Source organism: Kogia breviceps, chromosome 17, assembly GCF_026419965.1.
Source record: "Kogia breviceps isolate mKogBre1 chromosome 17, mKogBre1 haplotype 1, whole genome shotgun sequence".
Classification (NCBI taxonomy): Eukaryota; Metazoa; Chordata; class Mammalia; order Artiodactyla; family Physeteridae; genus Kogia; species Kogia breviceps.
In genome coordinates this window covers 467407-488931 of record NC_081326.1, presented here as the reverse complement: position 1 = coordinate 488931, position 21525 = coordinate 467407, and the positions used below count along the sequence as shown (strand labels likewise).

Here is a 21525-nt window from a genome sequence, read left to right as displayed (position 1 = left end):
AATCCTGACACGTTACTTTAACACAGAAGCCTTGAAAAAGTGGTGGGGTTCACACTCTCTCTGCTGTGCCGTGACGTACAGCATTTCATGATGAGAAATCTGTAATAAAAAGTGGGTTACTGTTTCCCGTTGAACCCAGAGTGAGATCTCACTATACGTATCAGTATCGGATGACATGTTTGAAACCTTGGAAATTGGAGGATGCTACAGTGTAATCACACGTGGAGAGAGGACAGTTGTTCTCCCCGAGGGCTAATTACATGACATTGCATAAGAAGCAGTGTAGACTTTTTTTGTATGATTCCTGTACATCAACTAACTTTTAACTGTGCTGGAATTTTTAATTCATTAAGCTTTTAAAAATTGTATTTGGATTTCTTAAACCTTCACAAATTATAAAGCCTAATTTGGTTTTTAACCAGAATAGTTTGAATATTTTATATTCATATGATGTTTTGAATATTTTATGGCACTAACTTTTGGAGTGAATTGTCTTGTTAGCAAGGCAATGAAGGACTATATATGTAATTTCTTTCAATGTTTTCTCAGTTTCAAAATATCTAATGTTGTATTCTCATCTTTGAGATGAGAATCTCCCAGGTAAGAGAGATGAGAATAACATCACCTAGTTTCTCACCTCTTGTTAAATAATGCTAACATTTTGGAATATATCTCCCCTTCAGGGCATAACATTGTTTGTAAGTCAGCTTACCCTCTTGACACAGCTTTGCGTATGGTTGCCCTGCATTGAGCTCTGGGCGGGGGAGGAGGTGCCTTCCCTGCCGGGCACACGTACAGGCCTCCTTCTCTTCTTTCCTCTCTGCCCTTCAGATTAATGATTAGGAACTTCTGGAGCCACGAAACTAGGTTGCCGTCAAACACCTTGGACCGCTTGCTGGCCCTAAGTTCCTTATACTCTCCAAAGATAGAAGTGCGCTTCTTAAGTTTAGCGACAGATTTTCTGCTTGAAATGACCAGCATGAGCCCCGACTTCCGCAGTGCTGTGTTTGAGCACCCTCTGTCGGAGTGTGAGTTTCAGGTGAGCTCTCGCCCCTGTGATCTGAGCGTTCCCTGCCTGTTGCTCAGCAGACGTTGTCCACTAGCGTTAAATGCCTTTCTTCTTTCTTTAATTGAGGTGTAAATGACGTACAGCATTGGATTAGTTCGAGGTGTACGAGGTAATGATTCGGTATTTGTATACATTACACAGTCATCACCACAGTAAATCCAGTTAACATCCGTCACCTCCCAGTTACACATTTTCTTCTTGTGATGAGACCTTGCAAGCTCCACTCTCTCAGCAGCTCTCAGGCACACAGCACAGACTTGTTAACAGTAGTCGCCATGTGTACATTGCACCCCAGGACTGACTTCTTCTATAACTGGAGGTTTGTATCTTTTGACCCCCTTTTCCCATTTCTCCCTCCCCCTACCCCTCGCCACCACCAGTCTGTTCTCTGTTTCTATAAGCTTGGTTTGTTTTTTTGTTCCAGATTCTCCGTATGAACAAGACCATACAGTATTTGTCTTTCTCTCTGACTTATTTCATGTGGCCTTCAAGGTCCATCCATGTTATTGGCAAATGGCAGGATGTCATTCTTTTTCAGGGCTGAGCGGTATTCCGTTGTGCGTGTGCGTGCGTGTGCGTGCGCGTGTGCATGTGTGTGTACGTACACCGCATTTTCTTTATCCATTCATCTGTCGATGGACCCTTAGGTGGTTCCCATGTCTAGGCTATTATAAATAGTGCTGCTATGAACATTAGGGTGCCTGTATCTTTTTTTGGTTTTTTGGGGTTTTTTTTGCTGCGTTGGGTCTTTGTTGCTGTGCGTGGGCTTTCTCTAGTTGTGGCGAGCGGGGGCTACTTGTTGCGGTGGTTTCTCTTGTTGCGGAGCACGGGCTCTAGACCTGCGGGCTTCAGTAGTTGTGGCACGCGGGCTCAGTAGCTGTGGCTCGTGGGCTTAGTTGCTCCGCGGCTTGTGGGATCTTCCCGGACCAGGGCTCGAACCTGTGTCTCCTGCACTGGCAGGCAGATTCTTAACCACTGTGCCACCAGGGAAGTGCCAGGTGCCTGTATCTTTTCAAATTTGTGTTTTCATTCTCTTTGGATAAATACGCAGGCGTGGAATTGCTGGATCATATGGTAGTTGTATCTTTAGTTTCCTGAGGAACCTCCACACTGTTTTCCACAGTGGCTGCACCAGCTTACAGCCCCAAGAGCTGTGCACAGGGCTCCCTTCTGATGATAGCCATCCTGACAGGTGCGAGGTGATGTCTCGCTGTGGTTCGGTCGGCGTTTCCCTGATGACCAGTGTGCTGGCTTCCTGATGTTATTTGGAATCCATGCACATTCTTCGTGAGACGCCCGCCTGGGCGTCACCCTGCACGTGGCGCACCCTCGTCCTTTCAGCCTCCATGGAGCTGTTCCTCCCTCCCCTCCCACCACCCCCGTAGATGCCCGTTGGCGCCTCGGCCCAGCAGCCCCGGTGGCGGTTTGCACGTTGACTCAGAGCTCCTGGAGCAGATCCCGCCCTGCTCACCCCCGCCCCGTGTCCCCAGCGCCTGGCGGTCTGGGCGCCGGGCGGGGGCTGGGTGCTCCGAGGAACGGAGGCACTTCCCGAGGGTGGGAGTGAGCCTCTGCGTGCAGCATGCTGAGGCGTAGCAAAGGGTTTTTCCTCCCCGGTGCTGACGGGCTTGCTCAGCTGGCAGGTAACTGTTCTGTTAAAACGCAGTGTGAAAAGGTTCTTCAGCTCCTTCTCACAGAGACACGTGTGTGCTGATGGGACCATTAGGTTTTACATAAAACATTTGAGTGTTGCAGAGGAGGGCCGCTGCTTCACCTGGAACTCTCGTGCGCAGGAGTATTCTATTGATCCCGACTGGCGCTGTCGGAGCACGGTCCTCACTCCGATGTTCCTGGAGACCCAGGCCTCCCAGGGTGCGCTGCAGCCCCGGACGCAGGATGGGCCCCCCTCGGCTCGGCGGGCGCTGGCCGGGCAGGTCCGGGCCACCCAGCAGCAGCTCGACTTCACACCCACACAGAGTGCAGGTAACGCGTCCGCTGCGGGGCGCCAGCTGTCGGGGCAGCAGGACCCCCCCCAGAAGACGTGAAGGGGGAGGGGGGCTGAGTTCCTGGAGGGCAGGCTCGGGGGGTGGGCGGGGTCAGGAGTCCCGTGGGGACAGTCCTGGGGGTGGAGGTGGGGACAGCCGTTCAGCCAGCAGGCATGCTGGGCGCTTAGAAGCGTGGAGTCCGATGGGCGTCCTGTGTCTACCACAGCGAGGAAAGGGAAGAGAAGGGTTATTTCTGATTGGAGAAAGCAGGAAAAGTCTTAGTACATGTGTGTTTTGGTTTCGTTCAGTGCATCACGTTTAAAACCCCTTATTAGCTCAGAAGCAAAGCAGAGCTAAACCAAATTCATCTACTGTGTGTGTAGTTCATTAAACTTTTCTTTCTCAAATGAGTCAGCTGTTTCTTTTGAGCAGCAAAGTACAAGTTGTAGAGTGAAATCCCCAAGTTGTTTTATGTAAATTCTTCAGTGTTTTTCCTTCATGTGATTTCTTCACATTCTGTTGGTTCTAGAAATAGGAGTGATTTGGACAGTTAGTGTGGAACTTTTATGACACTGATGCTAGAAATCACGGGCCTTAGTACCTTGTCGCAGACACAAAGTATCGTTCTTAGGAGCAGGTGATAGGCCTCCCGCTTCTCACGTTGAGGACGCCGGAGCCCGCCGCCCGGGTCTTCCCGCGGGGACCTGGCCGGCTCCCGTCTTGGTCGCTGCTGCCGGGCGGCAGCCCCTGCCCTCGAGCGGCGTGTCCCCGGCGTGTCCCCGCTGCCCTGACACGCCTGTCACGCCCATTTGCAGGGGGAAGAGGCTCCTCCCACTGGCTGACGGGTGGTAGCATCGACCCACTGGGGGGCGGCTCGGCCCCCGCCCCCGAGTCCGAGTCCTCGTCCTTGCTGTTTGCCCACAAGAGGCCTGAGGGGTTGCGCGGGGCAGCCCCGAAGTCAGTGGGACCCGACTTCGGGAAGAAAAGGCTGGGCCTCCCAGGGGACGAGGTGGATAACGAAGCGAAAGGTAGGCGGTCGCCGAGGTGCGTTGAAACGCGCGCCTCCGTGCGCCTGTGCCCGTCCCCGCGTCCCGGCGCCTGCGTGGCGCACGGCACTGTGGGAGCACGGTTCGGGGTCCCCAAAGCGGTTGAGTAAAGCGGGCTCAGTCCCGTCACGCAGTGGCTTTCTGGAAGTTTGGGGGTCACGAGAGGAGGCAGGATGGGGAGGCTGAGCCTCAGAGAGTTGAGGTCCTGGTGGGTTGGAGAGGGAGGGGTCAGGCCAGGCCTGGGCCGTGGGGAGTGAGGACACAGGCGGTCAGCTCGGGGCTGGGGGCCAGGGTGGGTGGCGCAGGTAAAGAGGCTGAGGGGCGGGGCGGGGGCTCTGAGAGGAGCCCCGGCTCAGGTGGGGAGCCCGCAGACAGTCCAGCCGCCCCGGACTCGCGGAGGCGACAGCGGACGTGCACCGTCGGCCAGGACTCTGGTGTGGCTTCCGCAGCTCCGGTCGGCGTTTTTATTGCCCCTTTCCTTTGGGTCTCAGTCACCCTCTGGCTCTGCGTCCCCAGCCCTCGCCCGCCCCGCACCCACTCTTGGGAAGCGCGTGCCCTAGCCCTGGGCTCGCCCACGTGCCTGAGCAGTTCACGCCTGAGCTGGGGTCACGTGGGCCTGTTTTCCTTTCTTGTGCAGTAATTTTTCCTGGGCATTAGTGGATATTTTCTTTCTTTCTTTCTTTCTTTTTTTTTAAATTGAATTGTAGTTGATTTACACTGTTGCACCAGTCTCTGCTGTAGGGCACGGTGACTCCCTTACACACACAGAGGCGTTCTTTTTTTATCTTCTTTTCCGTTATGGTCTATCACAGGGTATTGAGTGTGTGACTGTTTTCTTTTTCTTTTTTTACTTCTACCAACTTTATTTGCCAGGTGTCAGCCATTCAGGTTTCTAAACCAACAGATCTCTTTTCATATTTATATTTTTATAATTATGAAATATTTCAGATATAGGCAGAATAAAAATAATATATTTAACATCCCTGAACCCACAACCAGGCTTTACCAAATTTAACTTTTGCCACAATTATTTCAGTTAAAAAAAAACCCTAAACAAAAACTCTCCCAAATTGTATTTCACTCCCCTCCATAACCTTCCCAGAGGTAATCTTCAATCCTGAATTTTGTGTAGATCATTTCCACAGATAATTTATGTACTTTTATTCATAACTTATATTCATAAAAATAGTAAGGCATTGCTCTGCATGTTTTATGAAATATTAGAAAATGTTTCTATTTTCTACATGCACAGTTTTCGTTCAATATTATTTATCCATATTGATACACATAGGACAAGTGTATTTTAAATCATTGCATAGGATTCAGTAGAATGAATATACAAGAGACTTTCTGTCAGTATTCTGTTTATGGACATTTAGGTTTTTTGTGTTTTTTTTTTCTTTTTTCCCCCTTTCCTTGTTTTTTTCCTTTCCTTTTTTTTTTTTTTTCTTTTTTTCTTGTAGCTCATTATTTCAAACAAAGTTACAGGAGCAGCTTCTTGTGTACGTGACTGTTTTCTTTAGATGTTTGGCTTTCTACATATTTGTCCCCTAGTTTCCTCTGAGTTGCACAGCTGTTGTCTATGTGAATCTCCCTTGACCCTCCGAGTGCCGCGTCCAGGCTGCTGGCCCCGGACTGTCCTTCCTCGGTCTGGTCCTCCTTTCTGGGGAGCACCTCCCTGGAGACCTTCCAGGGTAGGGGTCACTGCGGCGGCTCTCGTGACGTGATGCTCGTCACTGCTTTGCAGGCACTGGTGCTTGAGGGGACAGAGCTCTGGGCTCCGAGGAGCCTGGTGTGGCCTTTTCATGGTCCTTTGTGAGAACAAGGTCTTTACTCTGGGGATGCTCTCAGGATCTTCTCTTTAAGACCAGTTTTAGGAAACGTCACAAAAGGGTCTTAGGTGCAGGTCTGTTTTAGTCCATTTTCCTGGGCTTGAGGAAGGCCCTTTCAGGCTGCTAACTCACTGTTTTCCGGTTCTGGAATATTTTTGCTTGGGTGAATTTTATTGTTTGTTTGTTTGTTTTGTTTTTGTTTTTCATTGCTCTAGACATTTTATTTTATTTTTTAAAAAAATTTATTGAAGTATAGTTGATTTACAATGTTGCGTTAATTTCTACTGTATGGCAAAGTGATTCGGTTACGCATACATATGTATATACGTTCTTTTTGTGTGTGTGTGTTCTTTTCCATCAGGAAAAGGATTCCCTCCTCTCCCGTGGATGATTTTGATGATGATTTCCAAATGTCAGTTTTCTCTTTTTGGGATTCTGTTTGACTATCAGACCTAATGGATTATCCTTCTAATTTTCTGTTTTTACCTTTTTTAAAAAATATATTTATTTTATTTGTTTATTTTAAAATTTTGGCCACATTGGGTCTTCGTTGTTTCACGTGGGACGTTGAGGCACGCAGGATCTCTTGTTGAGGCGCACGGGCTCACTAGCTACGGCAAGTGGGCTTAGTTGCCCCACGGCATGTGGGATCTTAGTTCCCCGACCAGGGATCAAACCTGTGTCCCCTGCCTTGGAAGGTGGATTCTTTACCACTGGACCAGCAGGCAAGTCCCTGTTTTTACCCTTTTTGTTCTCTGTTCTGGGACATGTCTTTAGCCTTATCTCCTAACCTAGGCTTTCAAGTGATGACATCGTGTTTTTAGTTTCCATGAGCCTTTTTGGTCTCTGAACATCCCATCGGTCCACTGTTGGAATGTCTACTCTGCTCTTTCTGATAAATGATCATTTTTTGAATTTCTTTCCTAGACGGCCTACTTTCAGCCTTTGCTGTTTTGCTATAGTTTGGTTCTGTTTTTCCTATTTGAAGCTTTCCTCAAGCGACTGGTGACTTTCGGCTTTTTGCTGTGTTCCAGCCAGGGCGATAAACAGTGTCTGGAGTGGTAGCTGCACGTTGGGTGTGTGCTGACTGGCCTCCACCGTGGCGCAGAAGCCCCCCCTTTTGTGCTGGTTGGTCCCCTAGAGGGCAGATCTCCACCCTCCCGCACAGGGCCTGGTGCCGGGGCGGCCCCGGGTTCCAGGAGTCCTCACGGCCCCCGGGGTTTCTGCCCCAGCCTCGCGTCCCCGAGCCCCCTCCGCCGTCCCCAGGTGCTGTCTGGCCTCTGCCGGTTCTCTCCGCGCGGCTCTCGGTCTGCACCGAGGCGGCACGACTTTCTGTTCACCAGCTTCCCAGAGTGGCCAGCAGTTTCCTGTGCGGGCTTTGTTCTGAGAGCAAAACTAAGGGGAGGTAAAAGATGGAGCTAAGAGACCGCCTCCTCGCTTTTGTGTCGGGGATTCTGGGGAGGAGGACAAAGTCGGCCGCGAATAACCAGCCTGTTTTCTGTTCTTCAGGTCCAGACAGTCGGGCAGAAATATTGCGATTACGCAGACGCTTTCTAAAGGACCGAGAAAAACTGAGTTTGATTTATGCCAGGAAAGGTGTGGCTGAGCAAAAGCGAGAGAAGGTTTGTGTCTGTTTCTAGCGTTTGATCAGAAATAGCTGTTTTCTGTCAGAGGACGTGTGCCGAGGACACAGGCTCCCTGTCAGTCTAGAACCCGACTGTGGTGGCAGCCCGCTGGGGGTCCCCTGAGCTGCTCCGGTCCACTCTCCCCGGGGGCTGCTCTCTGGAGAGATGGGCTTTCTCCACATGGTGGAGACGGGACCGCCCGTCGCCCTGGGGTCCCGCCTCCCAGCTTCAGCCCCTCTCAACGCCGAGGCCGGAGCCCTGACCCAGCTCGGGACCAGCAAGCCGTTGGGAGCAGGGGGTGCGCTGCTGGAGGTGCCACGGGGGTGGGTGAGGAGAACGGCCGGGGCTGAGCTGCCCGCTGCAGCCACACGTGTGGCACGAACCGGTGGCTGGACGTTCCTCGGAATGTGGACGTGACGGGAGAGTTTGTGTAGCCCTGGCTCCGGTGCAAGATACAGGTCAGTGCGGATGACCAGCTGTTGCAGGGCCAGATTGTGAGTGAAAAGCCCCGTCTTGTTCTCACTCAGCTTAACTCCTCAACCACTTAACTTCCACGCTTGAGCGTGGGGTGGTCGAACGGCTCCCCTGGATCTCCTGTGGAAGGAAAACGTGCTTTGCCTCCCTCTTGTCCCTGTAACTGTGGCAACTGGTGCAACTAATGCAACACTTCAGGCCTCTCGCCAGCCCTGTTCCACCGGAGGCGTTTGAGCTGCGAGCGCCTCGTTCAGCCTGAATCCTGCCTGGGCTTCCGGGGAGCCAGGAGCGGGCTTGGGGGCAGAGGCACCGGGCTGACCCCCGAGGGTCTCCGGGAGAGGGCGCGGATGGCCCGCGCTCGCCAGCTGGGGGCGCTGGGGGCACTGGGGGCGTTACCTGAGTGCTTGCTGGCAGAGCTGTGGTCCGGTGCATACAGCAGACAGAAAGCAGGGGCAGCACCGGAAACTAACCAGGAGATGAGCACGCCGGGCGGCCTGTTGAAGAGGCCGGGGTGGGGGACTCCGCAGAGACGGTCCCTGCGGAGGGAGCGGCTGCAGAGGTGCGTTCCCGGCAGCGTCGCACGGGCCCCGCGTGGGGAGAGCAGGGCCGGTGGGGTGGGGCTCATCGCGAGCTTTGTCCTAAGAGCAACAGACCGGAAACAAAGCCTCTCATTTATGGCTTTAAAAAGTTTTAAGTCGAGTTCTCTGATTTCAGAAAAACTCAGATTTCTTTGTAATAAGTATTTAAATAATCCTCATTGCTCATCTGACAGTGGTTTTTGTTCCAGATTTATCATTTGCCAGACTGGTAAAGCATAATGACTAAACCGTCTTGGTTAGAAATTGTCATTGATTCTTTTTTTTTTTTTTTTTTTTTTTTTTGAAAGAGTTTTTTTTTGATGAGGACCATTTTTAAAGTCTTTATTGAATTTGTTACAATATTGCTTCTGTTTTCTGTTTTGGGTTTTTGGCCACGAGGCATGTGGGACCAGGGATCGAACCCTCCTCACCCCCTGCCTTGGAAGGCAAAGTCTTAACCACTGGACCGCCGTGAAGTCCCTGATTCACTTTTCTGTCAGCGGCGGGCGCTGACAGTTTCATAGCTCACACGCCACTGGTATTCTTAACTGAGAATTCTAATCCTCCTCCGTTGCTAACGACCGTAGGAGATGAAGAGTGAGTTAAAAACGAAGCACGAGGCCCACGTCGTCCTGTACAGAAGTTACCGTCGTGGAGACCTTCCCGACATCCAGATTCCGCACAGCAGCCTGATCACCCCCTTGCAGGCTGTGGCCCAGGTCGGTGCTGGCACCCGCCCCGTGCTTGCAGCGCTGCCTCTGTGCAGGGCAGAGGTGCTGATTCGACCCACACGGGGGGCTCGGTGAGGGGCCTTGTCCCGAGTCGTGGCTCTGCCGCTTCCTGGCTCCCTGAGACCCTGACACGGGGTCCCATAGAGACACTTTGCTCTGGGCCCAGGGTCTCTGCGTGCCAGTCACACGCTGAGTCTGTTCCTCTCACCAGTGACGTCAGTGGGAAGGAAACAGTGTGTAAGTTGCTAAGTCCCTTAAATCATGGATTATACAAAATCCTCTTGCGGGGAGGACCAGGAGAGTGTCAGTGTCGGTATCCTTCTCTGGTAATTCTCTTACTAGCCGAGGACTGGGAATGTTTTTCTCAGTCATTAGGGGATAAGTGTATCGGGAATGAATGAAGTTTTCTTGCTGAATTCGCTGACAAAAACAGGATATTTATCCCTTGAAAGTCCGATTAAGGTTTCTTTGACTTTAATTGAAGTAATGTTTAAAATCGAAGGGTATCATATATATCGTGTAATATATGATTATGCTAGGTACTGAAACATGATACCTTATATTTTTCCGCACTTAAGTGGCAGTACTAATGTTGATTAGAGCAATAGATTATGTCTGTGTAGCCTATTACTGCTTGGTTAGATTTTTATTTAATCTAAATAATTTTACAGTGACAGGAATTTGCAAAAATAGCCCAAGTCCGCTGTCCCCTCCCCCAGCTTCCCTCCGTGGGGACGGCTCATGTCACCAGAGCACCTCAGTGAGCCCCCAGTGCGGTGACCAGGCCGCTTCCCCCGCGAGTCCTGCCGCTTCCCCCGCGTCACTGGTGTGTGTGTGTGTGTGTGTGTGTGTGTGTGTGTGTGTGTGTGTGTGTGTGTGTGTGTGTGTGAGATTCCGGGCCGCTTGTCCCAGGTGCAGGTTCACGTGTAGAGGAAGGAATTTGTACACGAGAGTCAGTGGCTGTAGATGCAGAAGCCCCCTGACTGACTAAGTGAACCTCACGTAGCAGAGTGAGGGGCCCACCTGGCAGCAGCCGTCTCCGTGGACTGTAACAATGGGTGATATGTATATTCTCCTTGTTTCCTGATGCGTAGTTTCTACAATTTTATATAAGAACCATTATGACTTTTTATAAGATAAATACATTACCTAAAATAGAGTAATGAACAACATAAAATAACGAAAAATCAAATTATACTTTTTATTCAGACACAATTTTTATCAAACAAAATAATTTAAAATTTTTATTTATTCTTGCTTTCGTGCCTTCATTTAAAAAATGTAGACGCTGCCTGCTGGGAGCCGCTCTCAGCACTGGGGTCTGTTCCCCGGGGACAGCGGGAGGGACGCGCTGTATCCGTCAGCCTGGCCACCCACCACGCGGGAGGGAGGCGCCTCCTGCTGGCGCCAAGGGATTAAATGGCCACGGTGACGGGGCTCCGGCCTGTCGTCTGAGCTCAGGGCCGTTTTCCAATGTCTCCAGGCCGCTGTCAGTCCCCAGGGACGGCCCTGTGTCCCCCTGGCCTGGGGCGGGGACCCGCAGGCCCAGACTCACGCAGGACTTGCGCCGGCGGCTGGGTCTGTACTCTGGGTCCGGAATCCGTGCCATCGTGCCTCTTGAGAGACGTGTGTCAAGCAGATGCGTTGGGTTAAGTTCCGAATCCTCCCCGTCGACGGCTGCGGCTGTCGGTGTGGAGTTGGGACGTGCCATGGCTGTGTGGGCAGCAGTTTGTGGGTTTGGGTTCGGCTCCGGTGCTGTGGGTGAGTCACCCTGGTCTGTCCTGCGGACTGTCCTCCAGAGGGATCCGCTCATCGCGAAGCAGCTCTTCAGCAGCCTGTGCTCCGGCATCCTGAAGGAGATGGACAAGCACAGGACCGCATCCGAGAGGCATGGCGCCACCCAGAAGCTGCTGCAGGACTTCACTCACTTGCTCAGCACCACCTTCCTCTTCTTCCCGCCGTTCGTGTCCTGTATCCAGGTGAGGCCACACACGCACCGTCTCCCGCCCCTCACACGCCGGCATCTAGCGACTCAGTTGAAATGAGGGTTTTAACAGAGCGGATGTCCTGTGATGGGGCCGCTTCTTCCCAGATGGTTCGATGCAATTTATTTGTATTAAAAAAAAAAAAAAACTTACATATGACGGAATAACGAAATCACACTCGATATACAATTGTTCAGGTCTTGAACCAGCCAGTCCCCTCAGTGTTCTGCTTACGCCTGCGTGTCAGGCGGCACCCAGTCCTCCTGCCGCCCTCCGGGGATGTGCGTGCAGCCCGTGCCTGGCTGTGGGCAGGGGACGGAGGCACGGGTGGGCTCGGGTCGGGCGATAAACGGGCAGAGGCGGAAGGGCACGAGGGCCGAGTGTGCAGAAGCCTGGGGTGGCGCGGGCTGAGGCGAGGCAGGCAGGTCGGCGGGCCGCCTCTCGGCCGGGGTGGGCTGTGCACCATCCCGCGCGCCGCGAGGCCGCCCCCGGAGGAGCCTTCGAAGGCTGTGCTCTTCGGGCAGAGCACTAGTGTACATGTACTTTTGTAAGCACTGAACACACTCACTGGAGGATTACTCTTTCATGGAAGAAATGTTTTCTTTGCCCTTCAAACCATGGGTCGTTACAAAAGTCCCCAATAGAAAATCCTTTGGATTCATTTCAGTATTTTTGTAACTAGTTACCTCCCTGGGGTAATTTAAAAATTACTTTCTTTAGTGTTATTTATCAGTAGCTTTGGTTTGCAAACTGACTGGGTAATAATTCCCGGAGTTGAAGTACTTAGTTTTCTTACTTTGTACTTTTTTGATGTAGCATGAAACTGTTAATAGTTTCTTTTTATATACTCTATTTTTATTGGTTTATAATTTAAAAGTAGAATTCCTCCATTGGTTTTCTCCTGGTGATGCCAAAGACAAGGCTTGAGAAATTATATTGAATCAGCCAGTATTTCAAAATAAAAAAGTTTCTCTTTACATTGTATCCCAAAGCGATTTTGTTTTTTTAAAGATTTAATTTTTGGCTGCGTTGGGTCTTCGTTGCTGTGTGCGGGCTTTCTCTAGTTGCGGCGAGTGGGGAGCTACTCTTGGTTGAGCTGCGCGGGCTCCTCGTTGCGGTGGCTTCTCTTGTTGCGGAGCGCGGGCTCTAGAGCGCAGGCTCAGTAGTTGTGGTGCGCGGGCTTCTCACCACAGTGGCTTCTCTTGTCGCGGAGCACAGACTGTAGGCGTGCAGGCTTCAGTAGTTGCAGCACGCAGGCCCTGGAACACACAGGCTTCAGTAGTTGTGGCTCGCAGGCTCTAGAGCGCAGGCTGAGTAGTTGTGGCGCACGGGCTTAGTTGCTCCGCGGCGTGTGGGATCCTCCCGGACCAGGGCTCGAACCCGTGTCCCCTGCATTGGCAGGCGGATTCTTAACCACTGCACCAGCAGGGAAGTCCTGCTATGTTGTTAGTGGAAATAGAATTTTATTTGGATTTTCTTTCCTGTATCACTGGTTCCTGCTAAGAGTAACAAGCATTTTTGTTTGTTTGCTTGCTTTGGAGAATCTGTGTTCTTCCAAGACCCCTGGTGTTGAATGCAAGTTGGCTCGGTGGTAGCCGGTCAGTCTCAGTGAGGGTTCTGAGCCCAGCAGCTTCGCGGGGCGGGAGGGGGGTGCCCTTCCAGATGTCCATGCAGACGCAGGTCTGTCGTCATGAGATGGTGTCCTACTAGCCATACTGTTCTCTCTATTGGTTTGGGGCTCACTTTTTGTTGTTTCTGCGTATACAGAACTCTCAAGTTGAGAGTTACAAAGTAAAGGTCAACGTGATAATTCCCGAAGCCCTCCATTCCGTGTTGCTGAGCACGTGAGCCCCTGGGTGGGGAGACGTGGGGAGGCTGCCGGGTAGTGGGGGTGAGCGCACCTACTCTGCAGTGACTGGGTGTGAGATCTTTGTGTCTCAGATGCTCTCCTCGTCTCTTCAGGGTATACGTTCTGGGAAACTGCGGTTGTGGTCTGGACATACAGCAAATGTGTAGACCCTCACTGTCCACTAGGGGTTTGATTGCTCTAAATTAATCCTCGACTGGAAGTGTGCAGTAAGGAGCGATCATTTCCTCCTCTGAGCGAGTGGGGGAAAGCGTAACAGAATCACACAGAGGAGCTTGTGCTTTCTTGACCACGAATGTCAGACCTTTGTGCTTAGCAGAACGAGGTCCTCGCTGGCAGAGGTGGCTTGGGAGCCGTGGGCTAGAGGGCCACCGTGTCTGTCTTCACAGGAGGTCAGCTGCCGACATGCCGACCTGCTGAGCCTGGACCCGGCCGTGGTCGGCAGCGCCGGCCTGGCGGGCCTGCAGCAGCCGGGGGCCATCCACCTGCTGGAGGAAGCGCTGCTGCACCTGCTGCCCCAGGAGCCGCCCGCCAAGCGCGCTCGGGGCAGGCCCGGCCTCCCCACCGCCGTCGGCACATGGATGGAGCTCGCCAGGTACGCCCGGGCCCCGACCCTGACCCTGACCCTGACCCTGCTGGGGCTGAGGCCGATACATCTGATACAGTTACTTCGTTTATTTGGGAAAAACAAACCCTGTTTTGGTTACGTGAGGCTTTATCGTAAGAAAGCCGGTGCCTCATTCGGAGGGTACTGGATTCGGGTGAAATTTGACTTGGGCTGCTTTGCTGTAACACTGGTTTTTAGATCTTCGGGTTCTGGGCTTAAGAGTGGAAGTGAGAGTGGGGGTTCTTGCCTTGCTGCTGTTGCGTGGTCGCTCCTGTCTCTCTGAACTGAGTGGTGTGGTGGGTAGCGAGGCGCTGCGCCGGGTTCCGGGCGCGGCACAGCGCGGGTTAGACCCCGCCAGTGGTGCAGGCGGTACCCTGGGCGGGAGGAAGGGCCTCTGCGGGGGCTGCTTCTGCCCCCGGGCGTCCTTACCCTCTTGTGTCTGGTGTGGCCGTGGGCAGTAGTGACACCTTGTGCGCGTGGGAGTTTCAGGGGGCAGAGTCTTGGGTCTTGGGTGTTGTCTGGCTAAACGAAGCACACAGATTTAAGGGGCTAAACTTTTTTTTTTTTTTTTTTTTTTTTTTTTTTTTTTTTTTTTTTTTTTTTTTTTTTTTTTTTTGCGGTACGTGGGCTTCTCACCATCGTGGCCTCTCCCGTTGCGGAGCACAGGCTCCAGACGCGCAGACTCGGCGGCCACGGCTCACGGGCCCAGCCGCTCCGCGGCATGTGGGATCCTCCCGGACCGGGGCGCGAACCCGCGTCCCCCGCATCGGCAGGCGGACTCTCAACCACCACACCACCAGGGAAACCCCCAGGCCTAAACCTTTAAATATTTTTTTTCTAGGTTTATTAATGCTTCCTCATACTTTTTATGTTTGTGCATTCTTTTCAAACAGAATTTTTAAAAAAATATTTATTAATTTTTAATGGTTTTTTGACTGTGCCGGGTCTTCGTCGTGGCGTGTGGGATCTTTAGTTGTGGCGTGCATGTGGCATCTAGTTCCCGGACCGGGGATCGAACCCGGGCCCCGTGCATTGGGAGCATGGGGTCTTTGCCACTGGACCACCAGGGAACTCCCACATCATTGTTTTGACCACGTTACAGCGTATGTGGTCCAGGGACTGGGGGCCAGGGTAGGGTGGACCTGAGGCTGGTGTGTTTTCTGAATTCCTGGGAAATGCTTGTAGCTTCGTCTCCTCTTGGACTCCTGGGCTGTGGGCTATTTTCCCACCTCCCTGCCTCTGCCTCTGATTTGTTACTTTTAACTCCCGGTGAGCAGGGCAGTAAGAGAGCTATAGCTGTTAGATTTTTTTGGTCTAAATTTGGAGTCAGTGGGCTCTGAAAGAGAACCCGTGGGGCTTTTCTGATGTAATAAACACATGAAATTTCATGCCCAGGGAAGCACCAAATTCAGGAAAACCAGGAGAGAAGTGGTCCTCAGCTCGGTGGTCAGGCGACTGCAGGGTTAGGAAGAGAGGACATTTGTGTGGAGACTCGAAAGGTGGAAAGAAGTCTCCAGGGAGAAGGGAACGAACGTACTGAACACTTGAGACTCTACCTTAAAGGGGAGCTTGGCTGGCGGACCAGCAGGTGTGCGTTAGCCTCTAGCCCGTGTCCAGGCTGTCAGTAGAATCGAGAAGGCCATAGGACGTGGAGTAAAACGTGGCATCTCTGGGACCAGGACTAATTTACCTGCTTCGGGGTTCTTGACTGCATTCCAAATTTTAGGTCTAGAATTAACACAGAACAGGCTCATTTAACGAGTCAGCTTACGCATTGTAAACCTATAATTTTCAGGTTTTACTTTAAATGCATGGTAGAATAACTTCTGCCTTCAGTATGGCTAAAGTAGTCAAACTTAATGGTAACTTCAAAATTTTTAAGATTTTATATTTTTACAAAACAAGAATAATGTATCTTTTTTGGTTAATTATAACGTATGACATCTTGATTTAATATCATTTCATTAGAGTAAAGACTTTAAAAATACTGGGGCATTCATTGATTTGGACTTTTTGTTTGTTTGTTTGTTTGTTTGTTTTATAGGTTGTACAGGTCGATTGGAGAGTATGACACCCTCCGTGGTATTTTCAGCAGTGAGATAGGAACAAAGCAGGTCACACAGGACGCGTTATTAGCAGAAGCGAGAAGTGATTATTCTGAAGCTGCGCGGCTGTATAACGAGGTAAAGTTGATCTCTAGCAAGTATGTTAGTTGCTTAAACACTTGTTCTCTGAATGGAAAAATTGTTAGCTTTAGAATTTAGAGCTTCAAATATTTCAGCTTTACTCCTTAGAATTTACACAAAGATTAGTATCAGAAAATGGTTTCATAATAACCGAATGTGAGCTAAGTATTGTTGTTATCTCTAACTCTTTAAGAAAACATCATTAAATAAAAGAAAGCATTTTTTACCAAGTACGATAAAATTGTAAGTTGTTACTTCAGTATCTGGTATTATTATGTAATTTCCATTTGAGTAGATTGTTTTCATTCAGTAAGTAAAACATTTATAAAGAGGTAGGTAAGAGTTGGTTTTGGGAAGATGACTGAAGTTCAGGTTTGTGTTTGAGCTACCAGTGGCCGAGTGTGGATGTGTAGCAGGTACATACTTGGAGTTCAGGTCTGTGGCCTGTGTGAGAGAGCCAGGTGGTAGAATCTTCTGCAATTTTCTGTAAATATCTCATTTTCTAATTTTCATTCTAAGAATTCTGTAAGTAGTAAATAATCCACAGTATTTACATCAAATTATGGGTCATTTAAAGTCTTCAACTTATTCACTGGCTTCATTGTTAAGTTTCCCAGAGAAGTGGTTCCCTCTTGGCTGGGGTTTTTAATACGCCGTTGACTATTAGATTCCACTCAAGTTACTCTCTGTTTTCCCTTTTTTCTCCCCTTGTCATAAATCTGAAAATGGTTGTTCTTAGCACGAACGTTACACAACCTACAGTGCAAATGTTTTCATTTGTACTGTTCCCAACTTTGTAAAATAATCTTACCAGGCCCTCAATAAACAAGAGTGGGCAGACGGTGAGCCCACGGAAGCCGAGAAGGACTTCTGGGAACGTGCGTCCCTCGAGTGTTACAACCAGCTTGCCGAGTGGAAGTCGCTGGCGTACTGCTCCACGGCCAGTGCTGACGGCGAGGGGGCCCCAGACCTCAGCAAGATGTGGAGTGAACCCTTCTATCAGGTGTGTGGGCTCATTTCTGAGGTCACGGAAGTAAATGTTTTAGATGGTCAGGTGTGCTCTCGTTAGTCAAGTTGTTTAGACGTGTTCAAAAACAGGGCAGTAGTTGTGCAGCATTAGGGGATTGATACGACCTGGCACCCCCCAAACTGCATAATATCGTTAAACCGCTCACCGCTTTTAGCTCAAGCTTTCAGGATAAGCAGATGCCCTTAAACGTGAACGTCAGCATCCCTGGTGTGGCCACCGGGAGAACATTTCCCGTTGTGTCTGCGCGGCGTTGCAGTGTCACCGGGCCCGCCTGGCCTGTCCGCACTGCTGTCCTCGGCCGTGCCTGGAGGTCCCCCACTTTGTACCAGCCGTCGAGCTGTCCTTCAGCTACAAGTAGTTCCCATTTTCTGTAGACCGTGTTCCTGTGTATTTTGTGGTTATAAAATGAGCCATTTTAGATCAACTTGTTTTAAAGTTTGTGGCCTTAGGTGCTTTAACATTTGGAGCATTAAGCACCATCGCTTTGGCACCTGGACCTATAAAATGACACCAGAGACGCCGTGGTGACGAGATTCTTGCTCCTCAGGAGACCTGCCTGCCACACATGATCCGCAGCAGGCTCAAGTCCCTGCTCCGCGGGGAGGGCGACCAGGCCCTGCTGACCTTCGTGGACGAGGCGGTGACCTCGGAGCTGCGGAGGGCCCTGCTCGAGCTCCGCTACAGCCAGGAGCTGAGTCTCCTCTACCTCCTGCAAGATGACGTCGACAGGGCCGAGTATTACATCAGAAACTGCATTCAGATGTTTTTGCAGGTAACAGGACACCCCAGCCGGGAATGTGCCACCTCTGTGACCTTTTCTGGCATCGGTAAACTCCTGGGTGAGAATCACAGCCGCGGGTTCCCCCGACCGACTGTGCAACGGCCCCACCCTCCTCGCGTCCTGGTCCCACCGAGGCCTGTGCACACCGGCCTTGGTCCTGGGTCCTTTTAGTGCCTTTCTCTGTGCTAGAAAGTTCCACGTTTTGTGTCCCCTTGGAGTTTTCTTTCTCTCACTGTGAACGAGCACCTGAGACCAGGCCCCGCCAGCCCCGGCTCTGTGTTCTTCCTTTGGTGCCGGCTCGTTCTGTTGTTCAAGCCGTGTCTTGTGTAGAGTCGGTGAACGTTTGTCGTTGCCGTTGGCGGAAGTTCACTGTCTTCATTCTACTTTTCAAATGTGTTTGAGCTTGAGTAGCACACTCGAAGTTTATCGAAGAAGAAAAATTGGCTTCTCTAGTTGGCAGTTTTGCATAATAGGATGTTGTGATTTTTAAGAATTGGTGGCAAATAGAGGCAGCGGTACCCGATTGTTTTGCTTTTATTGATTTTGTTGAACTGAAATGCCATTGAAAACCTAAATTAAAAAAGAAAATTAGACCGTTTGTTAATTGCTCCTATGACCTAATTATTAACCACTCTGAGATGTCCTGTGTAACTGATGCGTTTATAGGGTAGCTGCTGTTTCATGCTGAGAACTGGGTTAAAATCTAATGCAGTAGATTGACTTGTAACCAATGCTGACTTCTTTCCAGAATTATTCTAGTATTGATGTCCTTTTACACAGAAGTAGACTCACCAAATTGCAGTCTGTGCAGACTTTCATAGAAATTCAGGAGTTCATCAGCTTTATTAGCAAACAAGGTAATGTTCCATTTATACCTACCTTTTTTTTGTTTTATAATTGTGGAAGAGTTTTGGCTTCTGATCTCTTTGCCTAGTGATAGTACATGTTTCTTACTGTATGGGCTGGAAACTGCCTTGAGTTTATTCTACAAATGTATATATTTGGGATTGTTGAAGTAAGTGTTTAACATGGTCAAGCGCAATTCTGGGCACTGGAGAAGCTTCCAAGGAGTTCTGGTCTGACACATGGCACCCGCGGAGGCAGAGGCAGGTCCAGGGCCCCGTGAGAAACAGGGGGGACAGCCCCTGGCCGGCAGGACCCCGAGTTGGGCCTGGTCGGAGAGAGGGGCTCGCAGAGGGCCGGCCTGACCCTGAGCTGCCAGAGGTTCTGTCCTGGGTGCCAGCTGGTAAGGTGAGGCGGAGGGCGGCAGTGCCCGGACCTGGAAGGCCTTTCTCCCGCCGACGGGTAGGTTTTATCCTGGTGCTGATGGGAGGCCACCCAGAGTCAGAGGTAACGTCTTCACTGTAAATCTGAATTTCAGTTTTGTAGGCTTTTCGGAGTACTACTAAGAATTGGTATTCAGAGCTATCTACCTAGCTGTTCTCTGTTTTAAATTTGGAGAATGATGTTTCAGGTACATGATTATTAATGATGTATTATCCCAGGAGCTATGTTGATCTCTTTTCTCTGTATTACCTAGTTTTTAATAACAGCCTTAGGAGATGTAGGTCCTTTTTCCTCGTTTTATAGGGCATCAGAGATTAAATAACTCGCCTAAGCTAATACATGAAGGATCCAGATTTTGAGCTCAGGACTGTGATTTAAGCTGAAAGAAAACCAAAGCTTTAAACATTAGCAGTGTGAAATTTAAATCTCATGAGGATTATCGTGAAGCCCTTTTCCGAAGCCCTCGAGGCCAGGTCGTTTGGGGGTTATATCGCCGGCGACCTTGTGTGCATGCGGGGTTGGGCCTTGTGTGCAGGGGCCCGTCAGCCCAAGGCTGATGGCTGCCCACCGCCTGGGTGTGGGTGTCCCCACGAGTGGCGTAAACAGGCTGTAAGTTGCCCTGTGACGATTCAGATCAGATTTTGCAAACAGGAAAATTGGCTGCAACTCTGTGAAAAACAGGTCAATTTTCAGTGCTTTTTAGATTTTGGAATTGTGGATGGAGGATTGTGGACCTGTGCTAAATGTAAAAATTGTGTATGTTTGTTTCCTCATCTTCCCTCCATGGCCCCAAGAAATTGAGTTGTAATGCCAGAATATTTAAAATATGGTAGCTTTTGCTCCTGTTGTGAAAGATAAGGCAAAACGTTTAAATTTAGACAGGAAATGTGACAGCTGCGCTTTGTAAGGTGGTCTGGTCACTGAGCCGCGGACGCAGTCACACTCTGACAGCTGCGCTTGGTAAGGTGGTCTGGTCACTGAGCCGTGGACGTAGTCACACTCTGATACTATTTTTAGGCAATTTGTCGTCTCACCTTCCCCTTAAGAGGCTTCTGAAAACCTGGACAAGTAGATATCCGGACGCTAAAATGGACCCCATGAGCGTCTGGGACGACATCATCACGAATCGGTGAGCTGTTGAGTGTGGATTCTTTCTTGAAGTTGCCAGAATAGCTTTTCTCCCAAACTGTGGTTTAGACAAGTGTGGGGTCTGAGCCTCGTGGGCCAGTTTCCACTGACGTGGTTCTGACAGTACCCTCCACGTGTCTTTGTCCCCTGGTCCATCCCGTTCTGGGCGGGGAGAGAAGGCAGGGGCGTCCCCTCTGCTCCTGTCTCAGGGCTGAATGTGGGCGAGTGACATGGTAGCAAAGAAGATACTGCTTAACAACTTCTTCTTATTCTGTTATTATAACCTGGATTTTGGACACTCCCACGTCCTACCTCCCAGCTCTGTTACGTGCTGTATTCATCGCTTCGCCGGGTCTGAGATCCTTTTCCTCACCTGTAATGGCCCTGGGTAATCAATCCTAAGCAGGTATTAACCATATGTGTTGGAGAAGAGGTAATAGAGCCAGAGCGGTTGTGAGTTATTTTAATTCAAAAACACACAGTCAGTAGGACTGAAGGACTGTGACCCCACGTTTGGCATTCTTGCCATTGGACCCTGTTTCCTCTGATACTACAGCTTTTTAAAACTTTACTTTTTATACTTTTTATTTTTCAAACTTTTTTTACTTTTTATCTTGAGACAAGTTCTTACCTGTAAAAAAGGTTACAAGAAAAGTAGAACTCTCCTGTGTACCTTTTACCCAGGTACTCTTTTTTTTTTAACATTTTTCAACATGTTGCCACATTAGCATTTTTTTCTTTCTCTCCACATACATATATTTATTTTTGGAACCATTTGAGGGTAAGTTGCATACATCTGTTTCTTTACCTCTTTGTTTATTGGTGTGCCTTTCCTAAGAAAAAGAGTATATTCTTAGAACCACAGTACAGTAGTAACTTCTCTGTTTTCATTTTAATCTACAACCTCAATTTCAGTTCTGTCAGTTGTTCCATTAACATCCTTTAAGGCAATTTGTCTTTGAAGACAGGATCCATTGCAGAGTCATGTACGCATTTAGTTGATGTATCTTTTTGGTCTCCCCTAATGTGGAACAGTTCCTCAGCCATCTTTCATGACACTGACACTTCCTGAGGAATTTTCTTCAGGTTGGGTTTGGCTGTGTATCCTCCTGATTATCTTCAAGTGAAATACCCATGGCCAGAATACCACTTCAGGGGAGTATTTGTCCTGTGGTATCACATCTGGAAGCACAGGGTGTCCACCTGCCTTTTACTGGTGGTGGCAGTGTTGATTGCCTGCTTAATACTATGTCTGGTCTTTCTGGTGTACAAGCCCTGTTTTTTCCTCTGCAACTAACAAGCAGTGTGTGGGAGATG

The 21525-nt window shown here is 49.9% G+C and overlaps 1 protein-coding gene across 3 annotated transcripts in view; it reads left to right on the top strand.

Annotated features, from left to right (window-relative positions):
* Positions 1–21525, top strand: part of PRKDC (protein kinase, DNA-activated, catalytic subunit) — a 145937-nt gene that overhangs the window by 97474 nt on the left and 26938 nt on the right. For all 3 annotated transcript variants that reach the window (XM_067017134.1, XM_067017133.1, XM_067017135.1), the window contains 12 exons: positions 832–1039; positions 2860–3049; positions 3867–4079; positions 7439–7551; positions 9194–9325; positions 11137–11316; positions 13579–13784; positions 15841–15979; positions 16797–16985; positions 17560–17784; positions 18542–18650; positions 20098–20209. In XM_067017134.1, the coding sequence (XP_066873235.1) occupies positions 832–1039; positions 2860–3049; positions 3867–4079; positions 7439–7551; positions 9194–9325; positions 11137–11316; positions 13579–13784; positions 15841–15979; positions 16797–16985; positions 17560–17784; positions 18542–18650; positions 20098–20209 (2016 nt within the window). The remainder of the gene's footprint in view (positions 1–831; positions 1040–2859; positions 3050–3866; positions 4080–7438; positions 7552–9193; positions 9326–11136; positions 11317–13578; positions 13785–15840; positions 15980–16796; positions 16986–17559; positions 17785–18541; positions 18651–20097; positions 20210–21525) is intronic.